Raw genomic sequence first — 17,492 nt, forward strand, 5'->3', positions numbered from 1 at the left:
TGTTTCTTGGATTAAATTGCAATTCTTTATTTAAATCCCTGTGACTTAAATTAACTTGCCTGTAGTGGTATTTCACAGTATCTGAGTTTTCCTTTCTCTCATGGCTTTGTTCTCTATAGCCCTCTGAACTATAAGTCAGTCCTTCGTAATCACCTTGGGTGACAGGTAGTCTTTGTTTATATCATGATGACCATAGAGTTTACCTCTGGAAACTGATATTTGTGCATGCTTTTTAGGGTTTCCTATGCACTCCAGATGGGCTCTGGCATCATCCTAATCGGAGGAATAAGTTCAAGCACCTGACAGACAATCCTATCTGCCTAACAGGAGCCGGGAGGTAAACAAGGAAGAGGAAATGGTTATGGTGAAAGAGGAAAAAATGCTGAGGTTGGGAACACAGTGCTTTTACTTTTAATTTCCTGTCGGTTTTTTAAATATCTAAAGATGTGCTTCCAAATGCTTCAGTTTTGGGAACTCTACGAGTAGAGCTGGTAACCAGCCATAGTAAAATCTGGGGAGATGTGGGAGCAATAAAAAGTAAGCAGAAAGTTAGTAAAGAGCGACCTTTAAAATATCTTTTTGAAACTGCTTTTTTGAAGTTGCCAGGAGTTAGAGATATGACATGGAATCCAAGATTTCTCTGAGGAAGTCCTGCCTGGCCTTAACAGATTTGGAAGAGAGTACAGTTCTCCTTTAGCCTTTTGGCATAACATTATCGCTCCCCAGGATGATTAAGTTTGAGTCTTATGTTGTCCATACCAGAATTTAGAGATGTTGGTATCTGGTAGATCCATGGTAGTGAGTATGAGAGAGAGTCTCTGACCCAAGGTTGTTAGACAATAGTTTGCCTTCAGTGGTAAGATTAATCTGGCTAAAGATAACACCCTGTGAATTTTAATTAGTCAAGATAACATGGCTTTAGTTATGCCCTAAACACAGAATAGTTCTTCTATGGCTTTTAACTAGCTGGGGGAGAGCAGCGGAATGAATGGGTGGTGAAGGGTACAGTGAATAATTACTTTTTTCCATATTTTCTCAGGGATGTTTCCTTTCTATATGACATTGCACTTGGAAAAGAAGATGAGAGAGAGAGGTCCCTGGCAGGCTTTTTCTCTGAGAGGGGTGATAAACAAACCCAAAATAATGCCTCGCCCATCACTCCTGCTGTGAGTGAAGAAATATGATAAATCCTTCTCAATTCTGTGGAACCACTACATATAGTAATCGCGGGATTTATGTAGTAGACTGGAGCCGCCTTTTCTATTCCCATTTTTTCTATTTTTAGAGCAAGATTTTCATAGCATTAGTCACTTTGAATTACACTTTCTACCAACCCCAATTTAATGTTATCTGCCTGGCCTTGCTGGAGCTTTTGAAGAAAATATTGGAAGAGAGCAGGTTGCATTGGTTGTCAGTTCAAACTCTATCAGGTCTCGCTGTACCTAGCAATACTGACTAAGGAATGGCATGCTTCCATTTTGATGTGGCAAGGGAAGATTTTTAGGTTGGATCCATTGGTAGGCCTCAATTTTAGGGACAGATTTTAATTTGTGCTGAACATGTGTTTAATTATGCTTTTATTGACTTCAGCAAGAACAGAGTTTGGGTAAATACTGAGCATAAATAAAAATAGCTTCCTGACTTGGATGAACGGATGGATGATGCCTGTATGCATCCCTCTGACATTGGTAGTGCATCCCTCTGACATTGGTCTGTGTTTGATTTAAGGTGGACTTCTTATGCAGCAGTCTCTAAATCCATTTCACTTGAAAACAAACAAAACCTCCCAAAAAAATTAATTGCTGCTTTTTGTTGCTATAACATTTCCTTAGCAATACAACTCCCATATCACTAGAGTGACTGTATGTCCAAGTTTGCCTGGGACAGTCCCAGATTTTAATGGCTGGTCCCAGCTGCTTGGGGAAAATTTTAAAATGAGTCCTGGAATTGCAGGGATCTGGGGCACAGTTCAGCAGGGTGGCATGGTGCACCAGGAGTGGACTGCACCTATGCCCCTGCCCACTGACCTCTGCCACTGTCTGCAGCAGCGTCATTGTCTGGGGGGCAGAGGGGATGGAAAATCAGCAGTGTCCTGGGTGTTTCAGACTACCTTATGGTCACCCTACTTACCATGCACCACAACAGTTAGAATTCAAGCATTGGTTCATGTTTGGTTATATAAATGGATTTAAAAGTCTATAAAATACATCCATCAGTTAGGTTCTAAATCTGTGCGTGGATAAAAATAGTGCAAAAAAGTTTATGCACAAAATTTGTTTTCTAGGCAACCAAAACCAAATCCTTTTTTAGGAGAAAGTGAGAGTTCACATGTATTTTCCTTCCTTCCTTCCTTTTGTTTTAAAAAAGAAAAAAATGTCTTTCATGCTCTGATGTATTTATTCTATCCTTAGCAGCCAAACATAGCAGACAGCCTGGTCCCTGAAGAATTTCACATTGTGAAGAACAGAGGAGTCATACCTTTGGAGTATTTTGACGAGTGAGTGCTTGTATGGCTCGCAAGGAATTGTGCCCACCATTTAATGGCTTGCTTTACACTGCAGAGTGCACAGAGATAATGAAGCCAAAGCCATTGAGCAAAGATACCTATCCTAGTCAAGGAAACAGGAGTGTAAAATGTGTGGCTTAGCAGGCACCTCTAGCAATATGGGCCACTGACAGATGTGAAAAAAACTCCAGTGTTTTACTAGAAGAAGCATCGCATTAGTTTGCCCTGGCTCACCCAACATCTGTATAGACTGCGTACTTCAGTGGGGCTTTTTGGCACTTATATGTAACAGCTGATTGAATCTGACATGATGCCTCTTCTAGGCATGCACTGCGCTTGGTGCAGGGGCACTGAGCTGAAAGTAAAGTGCTGTTTGATATTTATTTTTATGTCTGTAAGCAGCCGTGGTTACACAATACAGCCAGTCACCCTATCTCTGCAGAACCACCTAGGCAACAGTATTTCGCCTCACTGTCTTGCAATGACTAAAGGAAGCCAGACCTATTTTCCATTCCTGTGACTACATTTCAAGGGCTTTCCTATCAAACATGTTTACGGTTCGATTTGAACGTGGGTATATACATTTGATCAAATGCTTAGAGCGAAGTGCTGACAGACTCCTTTAAGTCACCACTGGCTTTTATATGACTTCAATTAGCATGTCTCCATGTCCTGATACTCTGTCCATTGGTTCCAGCCTTGACCATTTTCAAGGTGCCCAAACCAAGCTGCAGAAGTGTGGCTAAGCAAAAGGACCCAAAGTGTGTTTCTGAGTGACTGTTGAGTGAAGCATTGGACATGTGATAACTAACTTGGTCAGCAAAGTGAAAGAAGTGATCAACATATACATCTAAATTAGTAATAAGATCCAATTAAACAGACCACAAGGTCTGAAAGGAGACATTATAAGGGAAGACCATACATTAAATAATGCAAATATACTATATCTATATCATAGCTTTATCTTAAAAAGTTATTAGTAGTGATTGATGTAACCAAATGTATTAGATGCTATTTGGCTATAATAGATATATTTTTAAGATTCTTAAATAAATTGTAAAAAAAAAAACCAGCTTTGTCAGAGAAGACCATAAACTAGGGTAAAAGAGAAACATGACAGTGCTGAACAATATTCCACAACGATATAAATCACAATGAATTGACACCTTCCAAGTCCACAAGAGACTTGGTTCAGTCCAGTCCCCAAACTTTTGGTGAAAAAAAGAAATTTAAATAAAACCAATCAACAAGCACTTCTTAGAATATTTAGAATAAGCCATCTATAAATATAGGGTATAGATTGTGAGGAAGCTTGGAGAACTCAGTAAATTCAAGAAGACCTGCTATCAGCCTGTGTACTACCTGCTTCCCCCTTGAATCACCTCAGCTGGCATAGGTATGTTGTGGTGTCACAAGTAGACTTTGGAACTTGCTTTGTGTTTTGGGATGTAAGCAATAAAAGGTTTGGCTGTAGACATGTCTCTTTCCCTTTTATCACTAGCCGGTCTGCATGGTGACGTAATCAAGATAACGCCATCTCAACCCTGTCTGCTATCTTCAGACTAACCCATAATTTTTTCCACCTTTTAGCCTTGAATTGAGTTTACCAGTCTTCCAGTTTAAATTTGTTCAGGACTTTATAGTTGTTTTCCATTCTTCCTTTGTTCAGGGAATGAAAGATAAGATTAGGAATTAAATCCAAGCTTTTGTGGGTCAATATGAACATGTATAAAATGGTATTATAATAATTTTTTCTATTTCTTACTGTTATATTGTTTTGGCTTTTTATTTGCATTGGAGCCCCAGCCGTGCACAAGGCTGTCCCTGGCCATAGACAGCTTGCACTGTACAGACACAGCAAAAAAAGCTTCCAGTCTAGATAGGAGCTTTGGTACAAGGAGCTGGATTCCAGAACTGGCAAAGAGAGTTTTCTCAGACCACTTCTCCATTTGTATTTGTTATAGTAAATACACAACTCTGCTTGAAGATTGTGAAAATAGGCTGCGGCTGTTCCCATCCATGTGAGTAGTGCCTTCCACCAACTTGTGCCAGAAAGAAGGCAGTATTGATTTCATCTCTGTGTAATGCATCATATTATTTTATCCAAAATTGCGGCACATTTCTTCTATCCTTATCTTTTAGGAAACCATCTGGGCGACTTGAGGTCATTCAGCTGATGAAGGTGATGGATAGCATGCTAGAAAAGGCTGGAGTAAATGATGAGACAATTGGGGTATTGGAGCCTTCCCAGGTAGAGATTCATCACAATCCTGAGAAATAATATCTCACTTACTGTAGGGGATAAATCCTGGAACAGTGAAAGGGCCTTCCCTTGTTTTAATTTTAAAGATAGTCTGCTACACATCTCTCCTTTGCAGCCTGCTTGTGCTAATCAAGTTGCCTGTGCTAAGAATGCCCTGTTTAGTCTTGATCTTCTTTGTCAAGGCTGAGCAACTAATGTGCTGGTGTTAAATACTGGACTTTCCTGATACAAATGTTCTTGCCAATAGAGGACATGTTGTGGACTCCTACTGTGAAATAACTAAAGCAGCAGAATTCTCCTCTTCTGATTGTAAAGTATAATGTTAGACTACAGAAATACTACTGATACAAAATGAAAAAGAGGTGCTCTTGAGGAACGTTGCAGGTCTGAAATGGCATGTCAGAGCATGTTCCTATCTTGGGGTTACTTTCAGTTATTACATGCATAGTAATTGGGCAGATTTAGATACATGGGAACAGGGGTAAAGACATTCAGAGTTAATTTTAATTCTTTACATTTGAGATAATGGTAAAGCCCCTTAACTTGATGAGAGGCAAGACAAAGTCATGGTTTGGAGTTTTGGCAGAATTCACAGGTATTACCTGACAGGGGTCACAAAGTGAATGCTTCTGCTATGGCCCCCACTACCTGGACTAACCTCATACTCAAATGGAAAACCAATTACATACCAACCCAGTAAACACATAAGTGTGTGCCTTCCATCTAAAAAACCGTGAGACCAACTGCCAGCTCAACATTACATGGTCCTGGACCCTACTGTCACATTGTCCAAATCCAGTTTACCTTGGAGTTGCCCTCAATTGAACTGCTTCATACAAAAAAAAACACATAATGAAGACAAAAGCAAAGATGAGCACTCGTAACAACATTTTATATAAGCTCACCAGCTTGAAATGGGAAGCTAGATCCTCAACCATCTGAACCACTGCTCTGGCTCTCAGCTTCTTCTCTGTTGAGTGTGGATGCCCTGTATGGGAGAAATCTGTACATGCTAAGCACCATGACCCCATTCTGAATGATAGCTGCCAATGCATCACAAGATGTCTGAAGCCTACCAGCTTAAACAGTGTGTACCTGCTGGCTGGCGTTGCTCCACCTGACATCAGAAGAGCAGCGGACAGCAGGATATGATGAGACCAAACTGAAGGCGTGAGACACCAGCCATACAACCTCCTGCGTCAGACAAACATTTGAAATTATGCAGGAGCTTCCTCACCAGCACCCAACCTCTTGATACCACACCCAAGTAGACACAACTAGAAATGTGGAATGAGAGGCTGAAGAACATACCTGACAGAGAAAAAATGGACATTCCAGCCACTGAGTCCTTGCTACCAGGGGCTGATGAACCATGACAGCCATGTCAGGTGGCAATGTCTCAACTGCCTACGTACAGGAGTTGGACATTCCAAGGAACTAATGAAGAAGTGGGGCTATACCATTGATTCAGCCACCTGTGGCTGTGGCACACAGCCTCAGATTATGTAACACCTGCTGCAATGCTTGCTGCTTGAAAGTGCATGTACAATAAAAGATCTTGCAAAGTACAATAAATGAGCACAAGTATGTATGACAAAATGGTCACATGTGGTGTAGAGACACAAGAAGAAGAAAAATGGCAGGCAAGTTAAGCAACTGCTGACTGCTTTAGAAACTGTACTGATGAACTTATGCCCAGTAGTTTTCTCCTATTCTCCATTTCTTTATTATTGGTTTATTAAGAAAGGAAAATCTAGCACAGGGGGTTCAGGTTTTTGGAACTGAACTTTTGTCCCTGTTTCTTTTCTTCGAAGTTCATTGCTGCCAAAGGTGAATTTCCTTTACCATGCCCTGATGCTTTCATGTTTTTCACCAGCTGCACAATGTACTGAAGGTGCTGAAGGCAGAGCAGAACATTTACAACATAGTGTTCCATGAGCTGATTCGACAGGTCAGCGTGGATTGTGCAGAAAGAGGAGAACTGCTTTCCAAGCTCAGGTCAGGTCAGGATTAATGGAGTTACCCAGTTGTTCTTTCAAGATTATGGTAGTGTCTTGATTAGCTTTGTATTTCATAAAACCATTAATTGCCACCAGGAATGTTAATTACCCTTAACTTTGGTACTTGTTCCAACATTGCTTCTCTATTCTCTGTATGTCTTATCTAGCTAGAGTTATCAAATAGAACTCTGTTTCACTACATATTTCCAAAATGAAAGTTTTCCAGCCACATAAGTATCATTTTTGGCAAGTACACGGTTTGTGATTCTGTGACCTGTGCAGTGTGGGTGTGTAAGTATCTGCACCTGTACTGAATATATGCTGACCAGGGTGGTAATCACGTACCTATGCATATACCTGAATGTAAGTCCTGAAAAAATAGTAGTAGGAGGGGGGCCCATCCATGTTTTAGCTCCAGTAATTGAATGTATAGGACACTTGCCTAGAAGCTCTAGGTGCCCCAAATACCCAGACGTTTGAACCTGAATTTGACTCCTCAACATACTGCCCCAAACGCAATGCCACAGGATCAAGAATTATCCAGTCCCCTCTCCAGTCCTCTTCTTGAAGCTCTGGAACTAAACTATGCATTTATTATTCATTGGATTAAATGGATGGAAAGTAGTGGAAAAGTTTCTCCTCTGTTGGAAGCAATGGTCCAGGCTAGAATCCCAGACTTTCTCCCTTCTGAGCAGCATCTGTCTCATAGAGCTATGTACCCTCTAGATTCATTCATAGATGTTATGGTCGGAAGGGACCTCAATAGATCATCAAGTCCGACCCCCTGCATAAGCAGGAAAGAGTGCTGGGTCTAGATGACCCCAGCTAGATACTCGTCTAACCTCCTCTTGAAGACCTCCAGGGTAGGGGAGAGCACCACCTCCCTTGGGAGCCCGTTCCAGAACGAGCTCTAGTTTGCTCTCTGCCTCCTGGCTCCACATAACTCTATCTCCTGGTTGTTCAGGAGGGCAGCTTCAAAAGGAAGATTGGAGAATGGACTGGATAATACCTGAAATGTGACACCCTGTCCCCCAGCCTTGGTTTTTGCTAGTGGAGGCATGCAACTTGAAACGTTGAGCATACACACATATGTACATAGCCGCGTATCTGCCTGATTGTGTAGGCTATTGTGCATGTTCAGCAGCCACGTGGATGTTTGTGTGTCCATGCTGCAGGGATAGCGGAATCTCAAACTGCATAAGTACCAAGAATGCCACTTGTGCAGGTGGAAATCTGCCATTTGGCTGCTTAATATGAAATAAAATTCTGTCTGTTGTGTCTGGAGCAGCTGAGAGATCCCTGAGTCGGGGTTCTTGTATCATTCCTTATAATAGCTTATGTTCAGAAATACTTTATTTGGGGCATCTGAATTGGCCAGCAATGTTAAAATCCCAAATATATCTTCTCAAAAGATGGCCTTATAGAAACTCTCATATTCAGTGGTGATGCTCCTCTCCTGAAACACTGGATTAGCAGACCTGCATTCTCAAAAAGGTAAGTCACCTTTCAGTTTTTTTTCCTATCCTTCTTATTACAGGCAGAAGTATGTGAATTTACTGGATTGGATTCCCCAACAGATGAGGAACCTCTATGAAGAACTGATGGCACAACGGGTAATGGACAAGCACATTACAGAAGAGTTGCACAATTTCAAGGAATCCATTGGACGGCTGACCAGGTCTGAACCATGACTGGTGCCCATTACCTTCTGTGCAGTAGGGCTAGTATGTAGATAGAAATGTTTTGCTCTTCCCCAGACACTTGATTTCTTCTCTTACGTTTTGTCTGGCAGATCAGAGGGATATTAACTATTTTACAGCTTTACACCGTATACAATACTTTACAGTTGCAGCAAAGTCTTGTATAAGATCTGAATAGTCTAGCTTGCAACTAGTATAATGACCCCTAAACCAGATTGTAATGCAGACAGCCTGGGGCATTGTGTCATTACATGGTTTCAACAGTTCTGGCAGTCCCATGAATCCCGCAGTGCAGGAATGGAAGATGACAGTGAAGACACATTGCTTAAAATGTCATGTAGGGCTGTATACGAAAGGATAACTTGTGTACAAGATCATCGTTTGTATGCATTGGACAGGCATAGCAATGGATGATTGTCTGTTTTAAGGAGAATCCCATGTTAGCATTTAGGATGCTCTGACTGAGATTACTGGATAGGATAGGAACTGTAATGGTTGTGCTGGGATTTGAAAGGGCCATTCTGGGCTATTTCAGTGAGCTGCGGGATGTCCGAGAACACGATCTCAGAGTCACCAGAGAAGCAGAATGGGCGCAAGAAGAACTAGCTGCTGCAGTACGGGACTCTGAGCTGAATGCAAAGTGAGTTGCTTTCAACTTAGGGTGGGCTGAGGGAGTGAAGCAATACCATGTCTGAGTTAAAGGCAAAACACATGCTTCTTTTATTGAGTGAAAATATGGCATGTGACACATTGATCGCTTTCTCATAGTCATTAGGAAAGAGAGGTTATTTCTGCGAGGAAGAATGTGTGGTTCTCTTTCCAGATTCCTCAAGGGGGTAAGAAGTTCTTCTAATGTTTCAAGTTTTAACAAATAAAGGTCATTTTTATTTATTATCTATGTATCTCGCATTTAATTGAGTTTGGACAGATACCCCCCACTTCTACTTGTTCTCTATTGATAATCTCTTTATAGCGTAAAAATCTGAGAATTGCTAGAAAGGATAGGAGTCTGAACCCTTCTATATTCAGTTCTAAGTTACCTCTGACCTAGGAAAATCTTGTAACCTGAATAAATCAGTCAGCCAGGACTATCTTCATTTGGAAGAACTGGATGCCTTTAAATCGGCAGGCCCGGATGGGCTCCATCCGAGGGTGCTGAAGGCACTGGCCGACATCACTGCAGAGCCACTGGCGGGAATATTCGAACGCTCGTGGCGCATGGGCCAAGTCCCAGAGGACTGGAAAAGGGCTAACGTGGTCCCCATTTTCAAAAAGGGGAGGAAGGAGGACCCGGGCAACTATAGGCCAGTCAGTCTCACCTCCATCCTTGGTAAAGTCTTTGAAAAAATTATCAAGGCTCACATCTGTGAGAGCCCGGGAGGGCAAATTATGCTGAGGGGAAACCAGCATGGGTTTGTGGCGGGCAGATCGTGCCTGACCAACCTAGTCTCTTTCTATGACCAGGTTACGGAACGCCTGGACACAGGAGGAGGGGTGGATGTCGTATACTTAGACTTCAGGAAGGCCTTCGATACGGTATCCCACCCCATACTGGTGAACAAGTTAAGAGGCTGTGATGTGGATGACTGCACAGTCCGGTGGGTGGCGAATTGGCTAGAGGGTCGCACCCAAAGAGTCGTGGTAGATGGGTTGGTCTCGACCTGGAAAGGTGTGGGCAGTGGGGTCCCGCAGGGCTCGGTCCTTGGACTGATACTCTTTAATGTCTTCATCAGCGACTTGGACGAGGGAGTCAAATGTACTCTGTCCAAGTTTGCAGATGACACAAAGCTATGGGGAGAAGTGGACACGCCGGAGGGCAGGGAACAGCTGCAGGCAGACCTGGATAGGTTGGACAAGTGGGCAGAAACAACAGGATGCAGTTCAACAAGGAGAAATGCAAAGTGCTGCACCTAGGGAGGAAAAATGTCCAGCACACCTACAGCCTAGGGAATGACCTGCTGGGTGGCACAGAGGTGGAAAGGGATCTTGGAGTCCTAGTGGACTCCAAGATGAACATGAGCCAGCAGTGTGACAAAGCCATCAGAAAAGCCAATGGCACTTTATCGTGCATCAGCAGATGCATGATGAATAGGTCGAGGGAGGTGATACTTCCCCTCTATAGGGCGCTGGTCAGACCGCAGTTGGAGTACTGCGTGCAATTCTGGGCGCCACACTTCAAAAAGGATGCGGATAACCTGGAGAGGGTCCAGAGAAGGGCAACTCGTATGGTCAAGGGCCTGCAGACCAAGCCCTACGAGGAGAGACTAGAGAAACTGGACCTTTTCAGCCTCCTCAAGAGAAGGTTGAGAGGCGACCTTGTGGCTGCCTATAAGTTCATCATGGGGGCACAGAAGGGAATTGGTGAGTATTTATTCACCAAGGCGCCCCCGGGGGTTACAAGAAACAATGGCCACAAGCTAGCAGAGAGCAGATTTAGACTGGACATTAGGAAGAACTTCTTCACAGTTCGAGTGGCCAAGGTCTGGAACGTGCTCCCATGGGAAGTGGTGCTCTCCCCTACCCTGGGGGTCTTCAAGAGGTTAGATGAGTATCTAGCTGGGGTCATCTAGACCCAGCACTCTTTCCTGCTTATGCAGGGGGTCGGACTCGATGATCTATTGAGGTCCCTTCCGACCCTAACATCTATGAATCTTCAAGGCTTGCTGAGAATATCAGTGAGAATATCATTGGAAAGGCTTGTAGGTGGGTCAGGGAAAAGGGAATTGTTGAATTCATAAGTTGGTAGAGTAGGATGGGCGAGATAAGGGAAATGGGAGGGCAGGTATCTTGAGAAATGTTTGGAAGCTCTGTGAGGTAAAAAAACTGGATAGGAAAAAAGGGATGTGATTCCAGTAGCTTATCCCATATTTCAGTGTGTTTTTTCTTTTTCTTGTAGCCTTGTGGAAGAATATAGACAGCTGTATGAGTTGCAGAGAGTGAGACTTGAGGGCCAGCTGAAGCTGTTAATTGAAGAGAGAGAAGTCTGGAGCTCAGCTACATATGACCTAGCACTGAAAGTAGGTATGGGTGGGATTGTGGAAACTATTGCCATTCTGTAAGATGCAAATCATTATAGCTAGAGCACCCGCTCCACTCCAGGATTCTAAAGGCAGGTGTTGATTAACTGAAATTTTGTATTAACTGCTAGTATACCTCCCAGACCTGTCTGGGTACTGTTTCCCAGTGCACTGATGCTTTTTTTTTTTTTTTTTTTTGTCTTGTTTACTATGGAAACCCCAGCTTTTGTATATTTATTTTTCTGGCTCTGGTCTCAAGGCTTAGTGAAAGAAGAATAACTTGGTTAAAGTCAGAGTGGCTTGTATGCATTCAAAAATAGTGGCACTAAAGTTTTCTGGATTTTCCTCATAATTTAGATGATCTAAACCCAGATTACTTTGTAAAAGTGTACAAGTTAAATTCTAGGAAAATATTTTACTTTTTTTTTTTTTTTTTTGAGACGCATTTATCCACCTTTGTATTTCTTACTCTACCTTACTCAAGTTTAAAACTTCTTATTAGAGCTTCTTGGAGTCACTTAGGAGTTTTTCAGATTGGTCATTAGGGTCAAGGAACAAATGCTTCTGCATTTAATACAATAGAAACTTGGGTTTTACAGAGGGCTTCCTATCCACAGCCTTTAGATAACATGACTAGTTCTTCTAAAAATGTGCACCCATTGTTATTTAAAATTGCTTGATAGTTTTGCATTTTCTTTTGATATTTTTAAGAAATGATTGCTGCCCAGATTCTGCTATCATTGCTCATCTTGAATAGTACTTCCTCTACAAGTTGTCTTATTGCAGAAATGGGGCTCTCCATGCAGTATATTACTCCGTGGTAGTATGGGTGGCAGAAAAAGAAGAGGGTGATTACTAACAGATGCTTATTCTTCCTCCATCTCTTCAGAGTTTTTTACAAATAAAAACACTATTGAAAATGTAGTATTGACATTTTTTATTTATATACATGGCACCTATCAAAATGCCTTCCATGGGTTGTGTTGCAGCTTTAAAAGGTATATTATTCTAATACTATATACCTGAATTTGAGTGAGTTAATGCAAATTTACAATCTGCTTACTTTGGTTAGAAGTTGTTACCTTTCAGAGAACCCCTCTGTGTGTCAAATGATAAGCTTAAGTCATCTATTCTTGCTTTACATTTGGGCCATGAATTATCTACCAGGGGTATCTGCATTAAAGCTTGGACACTGCGTTATTACTTGTGAGGCACTTGGATAACATGGGGTAAAAGCCAGTTTTTGAGCTGACCTTTACACTTTCATTCCCACTACTGGGGGCATGTTCAGATGACCTCTGTCCTTTGATAGGGCCTTCAGAAGGGGCCATTCCCTATGTTTGAGCCCAATCAGGCTATTGTATTGAGGAGGTTCTTTCCTTCCCAAGAAGTTTGCTTGTATTATTAGGCTGTGGATCAAATCTGTGAGAGTAGGTGACCCTTTGGTTCTGCTGCAGTTGTGTGCTATTATCTGCGGTGGCTATAGCTAGAACGGAAACCAGTTCTGATACAGTTATCTTCTACAAGCTGCCTTTTATGGGCTCTGATAACAAAATATCTTGTGTATTGCAGTAGAACCTGGATCAAATTAATGAATCTAGGTGGTTTGCAACCCACTTCATTTGCATTAGGCTTGTCAAATTAAGGATGAATGGTCCAGCTATTTGCTGTAGGGGTTTTTCCCCAAAGGGAGCCACTTCTTCCCTGAGCTGGAGCTTATCAGTGATACTGCACAACTTGAACAGAGAAGTGGTTTCCTTTGAAATAAAGGTTTCAGCAAACAGCTGGAGCACCTCAGCAGTCCCTGCACCTTGTTTTTTGCAACTCTGTTCACACAGGCAATAAGAGGGAAGCCTTAGGCCATCCTCAGACATCCACAAAATAAAGAGAGTTGAGAGAGAAATTGAACAAATTGTTAATTGTTGGGGATGGAGACAAGAAGGTGAGAGAAAAATGGAGCAAGAGGTAGGGTCTGAGAACAATCACTGAAGTAAAGAAGAGATGTTGGAGCAAAAAGCAGGAAGGGTCAGAAATACAAGGGGAGTGGCAGTAGCTATACCAAGGGGATGCTGAAACAAGGAAGAGCCGGGGCAGAAAAACATTAATGGGGGAATTTATGTAAATGGAGAAGGCAAGCTGGGGAAGGAGAGAAGATCTGGAGGGGATGTTGCAGTGGAGGCCATTCCAGGGATATGAGGAACTGCAGGAGACAAATCGCAAGAAGTCCACTGTCTGTATATCCTAGTACAGCTCAGCTAATTATATTTCAAGCTTTAATGAGTAATAGAGTGAAGTCAACTTACCAGATTGCATTTTTTTTTTTCTCATGGTGACACATGGGGTTAGTTGTTATCTTGGGTGTACTCTGATGCTGTGCTTCATGCTTCCTCTTCCCCCCTTCCCCAAAGAAAAGAAGGAAGTGTAAGTAACACTGTTTCTTCCAGGTGATAGACAGAAACCAGCTCACACTGGCTCGCAAGCTCTATCTTAGTGAAAAGGCCTGGACCAAAGTTGTCAAACATTTTGTACTACTCCTGGCTTCAGAGGTATGGCCCTACTGTGCTGTGTGACAGTGAAGAGAAGAATGTTTGGATAATTTGAATGCATGTATGGATTAGTGTCTTACTGTTTCAGTTATTACTTGAACTTTCAAAGTTTGGTCCAGTTTGATGGTTTGAATCGGTCCGGTCTTCCTCTCCCATACTGTTATGTCTTTCTTCCCTCTGACTTCCTTTCTCTGGTCTCACACTCTCCCAACCTTTTTTATTTCCTTTTTCCTTATAGCTTTTCTGGCTTCATTCGTTCTCTTCCTCTTTCCATAACTAAACCAAATCAATGCTACTGCAGTTCTATTTCCAGCAGTGCTGGTCTGACACATTCTCCATCTAGTGCTTGACTACAAGCACCCGAGTTAGGTGCTGAGCTCAGGCAGGTGCACCATAATCCTATCACGTCTAATGAAAAGCTAAACTTGCAGAGCTGTTGTGCTGTGCATTTTGAAATTGAAGATGTCTTCTACCTGGCAATTTGTGAAGTGTAGGTACTTCAAAAAGCTGGAAGCATGGGGAGGTAGTTGTGATTTATTTTGATCCAAGTCAAAAGATAGATCTCTCTTCCTTATTGTTCTCCTTTTTTTTTTTTATGCATACAGGATGTGGCAGATCTTTCCAATTTGCAGGAAGAGACATTAGAATTCAGGGAACTATTGGGTCACATTGATGAAAAAGTGAGACATGTTGAAGACTCCACTAGGGAGAAACTGAGACTTGTTCAGAAGGGCCTTTTCAAGTGGCTGCAGTACTTCCAGGAAAATGCTTTGTGAGTGTCCAGAAGTGAATAACTTGGACCATAGTGTGCAGAGCCGACCATAGGGCTGTGCAGGACAGGGAGGTGGTGAGTGGCCAGAGCGGGAGGGCAGGGTGGCGAGTGGTTGGGGTGGGGTGGCGAGTAGCCAGCAGCAAGCATTGGCTGCGCAGAGTGGTGGCACCCTCAGCGGGGTTTGTACAGCACTATCTGCAGGGCTTGGGGCCCTGATTTCCCTGCCTCCAGGGAAATATATAATTTATAATCTGGAAATAAACATACCTGTAGTAACTTTCAAATAGGGAAGTTACTACAGGTACCCATAGGCTGAGTTCCTCCAGAATTGATGCAGGTTCCCTCTTTTACAACTACTTCAAGTTTTAGCACGGGCACTCCATAAACACACTTTTAAGTAGCACTTCTTTACCTACTTTTATATTGTACAAACTATGCACAACATTTGTCCAAAGCCAAAAAGACTCATGATTTAACACACATTCACTGGGGCAGGCCCCAGCAGCGATAACAGCATTTAAAACCATGGTGAATCCAGAGCTCAACAGTGCTCGGTATTAGGGCTGTGCAAAGCTTTGGGTCGTGATTTGATTCAGAGGAGATTTGGCCCGATTTGGTGGCTGAATCTTAATCAAATTGGGACCAATTAAAAGGTCTGAATCAATTCAAAGCTCTCTGAATCTTCGGAAAAGATTTGGATAACTTTGATTCGGGCAGTCCCTGGTGGCTACAGCAGGGAGCTGCAGCCGGATTCTGAGCTGGTAAGTAGGGGGTGGGGGAGGGGACAATGGGGGCACCCCTGCCAGGCCCCATCCCCTGCCTGCTTCCCCAGCCCCACCATGGCTGCCCCACCTGCCCCAGCTCCCAGCCCTTTAAAGAAAAGCCCTGGTGCTCACCGGGTGCTGCTGGGTAGGGAGATGGGGGTGATCCCTGACATCCCCCACTGCCCCACACTGCATGGGGGGCTCTGTACAAGCCCCCCAAACCCCACAATGGCTGACCTGCCTGCCACAGCTCTGACCCTTTAAGGAAAAAAAAAAATGGAGAAAAGCCCTGGGACTAACCGTTCCTGCAGCGGCTCCGGGGCTTCAGGGGGCTCATGGAAGAGCCCCCCCATGCAACATGGGGCAGTGGGGGGCAGCAGGGATCACCCCCCCACCTGTAGGAACAATGAGTCTGGAGTTTTCTCACCTTTTTTTTTTTCTTCTTAAAGGGTGGGAGGTGTTTTTGTCATGAAAATTTATATGCAGATGAGATGCAGGGCAACCTGGTCAGGCTCCATCTCATGGTGGGTGGGCCACGCTAATCGTATGCAACAGGCTGAGAGAGGGGTGACAGAGGGATTCTGGTCAAACTGTCTGGGGCCCTGTTTAGTGATGTTTACCAGTCATTTAAGGCTGGTTAAGAAACAGGACTCATTGGAAATGGGAAGGAAAGGTGTGGCTTAGCTGTGGGAGTGAAGCAGAAGTATAAAATGTGTTCAGTATAGTGGCTTACCATGACTTTAAAATGATTTCTGAGGGGGACTGAGCACAAAGGGTATTATACTAAATCTTATTTAGGTGGGTTACACTAACCCAGGGGAGGGCGAAATAGTAGATTGTTTCTCAGTCTCTTGTGGACTAAGATCAAGCGCTGCACTGGCCTGCTGCCCCAACCCAGATGGAGTTGAGTGGTATTGTGTAGTAGAGGTTGTACCCATGTCCAGTGCACTGCAGACAGGACACCTAATGAGAGTCTGGTATGGCCTCCCAGTGGGCAGCTCCGTGGGAGGATCTCTGCTACACACCTACTTTATGGAAATGGGGAACTCCTCCCTATCTTGCTCCTATGGCTGTTGGCTAGGGGCAAGAAAGACTCAGGGGCATCCAAACCTCAAGAACTCCAGGCTTGGCCCTGCACATAGGATGCCTGCCATATGGATTTGGGAAGCCCCAGGCTGGAAAGTCTGGGGTGGAAGATACTTGCCGGTTGTAGTGCCACATATAGTGTTTGAACAATTGAGTTTTGCTCAGTCAAGAGGATTCGGAACTGATTTGGCAAATTTGACCTGGAATATGAAAAATTTTCACCAAAAAAAAAAAAAAATCTGGCTGGTGGCCAGACTCCATTTCCCAGCAGCCCCTACCCATGTCTCTGTGGCTGGTTTCCATGGAGACCCCAGGAGCTGTGTTAGCGACAGCATGGGGCCAGAGTTTCCATAGAGACTAGCTCCAGCAGCTCTGGCAGGGTGCACAGCTGCGCGAGTAGCTGCTTCATGGTCAGGGCTGTGATTTTTGCAGTGGTGACAGTATGGTCTGGAGCCAGGGCAGAGCCACAGTCTGCTCCCTGCATGTCCCTGCCTGGGGTGTGCAGGCAGTGGATCATGGTTGTGCCCTGGCTCCAGACCACTGTTACCACTGCAAGATCCCAGGCCCGGAGCAGGTCCTGCCCTGCGAGTGCTGCTGGGGCTGGTCTCCATGGAAACTGGCTGCAGGAACATGGGCAGGGGCTGCTGAGAAGTGGAGTCTGCTGTGGGCTGGCCTTTGCCCGCCCTTACACTAACCTGTCATTTGGCCAAGATCCCTGGCAGGGGAGATGGTGTGATCATCACCACGGTAGAAGGTAGGATTGGTCTAGGTGGTTTTGCTGTACCTCGAAAAAGGGATCCCCTTCTCCCTGACCGTGAATGACTTTGTATAGTTGAGG

General features: G+C 43.7%; 1 protein-coding gene across 6 annotated transcripts in view; it reads left to right on the forward strand.

The window, feature by feature from the left end:
• The window catches only part of AXDND1 (axonemal dynein light chain domain containing 1), a 44,339-nt gene that overhangs the window by 7,896 nt on the left and 18,951 nt on the right, over nt 1-17,492 (forward strand). For 4 of the 6 annotated variants that reach the window (XM_059728356.1, XM_059728360.1, XM_059728355.1 and 1 more), the window contains 11 exons: nt 237-337; nt 1,040-1,166; nt 2,412-2,497; nt 4,471-4,527; nt 4,649-4,757; nt 6,646-6,767; nt 8,307-8,447; nt 9,005-9,109; nt 11,366-11,486; nt 13,931-14,032; nt 14,638-14,804. In XM_059728356.1, coding sequence (XP_059584339.1) covers nt 237-337; nt 1,040-1,166; nt 2,412-2,497; nt 4,471-4,527; nt 4,649-4,757; nt 6,646-6,767; nt 8,307-8,447; nt 9,005-9,109; nt 11,366-11,486; nt 13,931-14,032; nt 14,638-14,804 — 1,238 coding nt within the window. Of the gene's footprint in view, nt 1-236; nt 388-1,039; nt 1,167-2,411; nt 2,498-4,470; nt 4,528-4,648; nt 4,758-6,645; nt 6,768-8,306; nt 8,448-9,004; nt 9,110-11,365; nt 11,487-13,930; nt 14,033-14,637; nt 14,805-17,492 lie in introns of those variants that run through there. The other 2 variants (XM_059728357.1, XM_059728361.1) reach the window with 2 other exon arrangements.

Source organism: Alligator mississippiensis, chromosome 5 (genome assembly GCF_030867095.1).
Source record: "Alligator mississippiensis isolate rAllMis1 chromosome 5, rAllMis1, whole genome shotgun sequence".
In the NCBI taxonomy this organism is placed as follows: domain Eukaryota; kingdom Metazoa; phylum Chordata; order Crocodylia; family Alligatoridae; genus Alligator; species Alligator mississippiensis.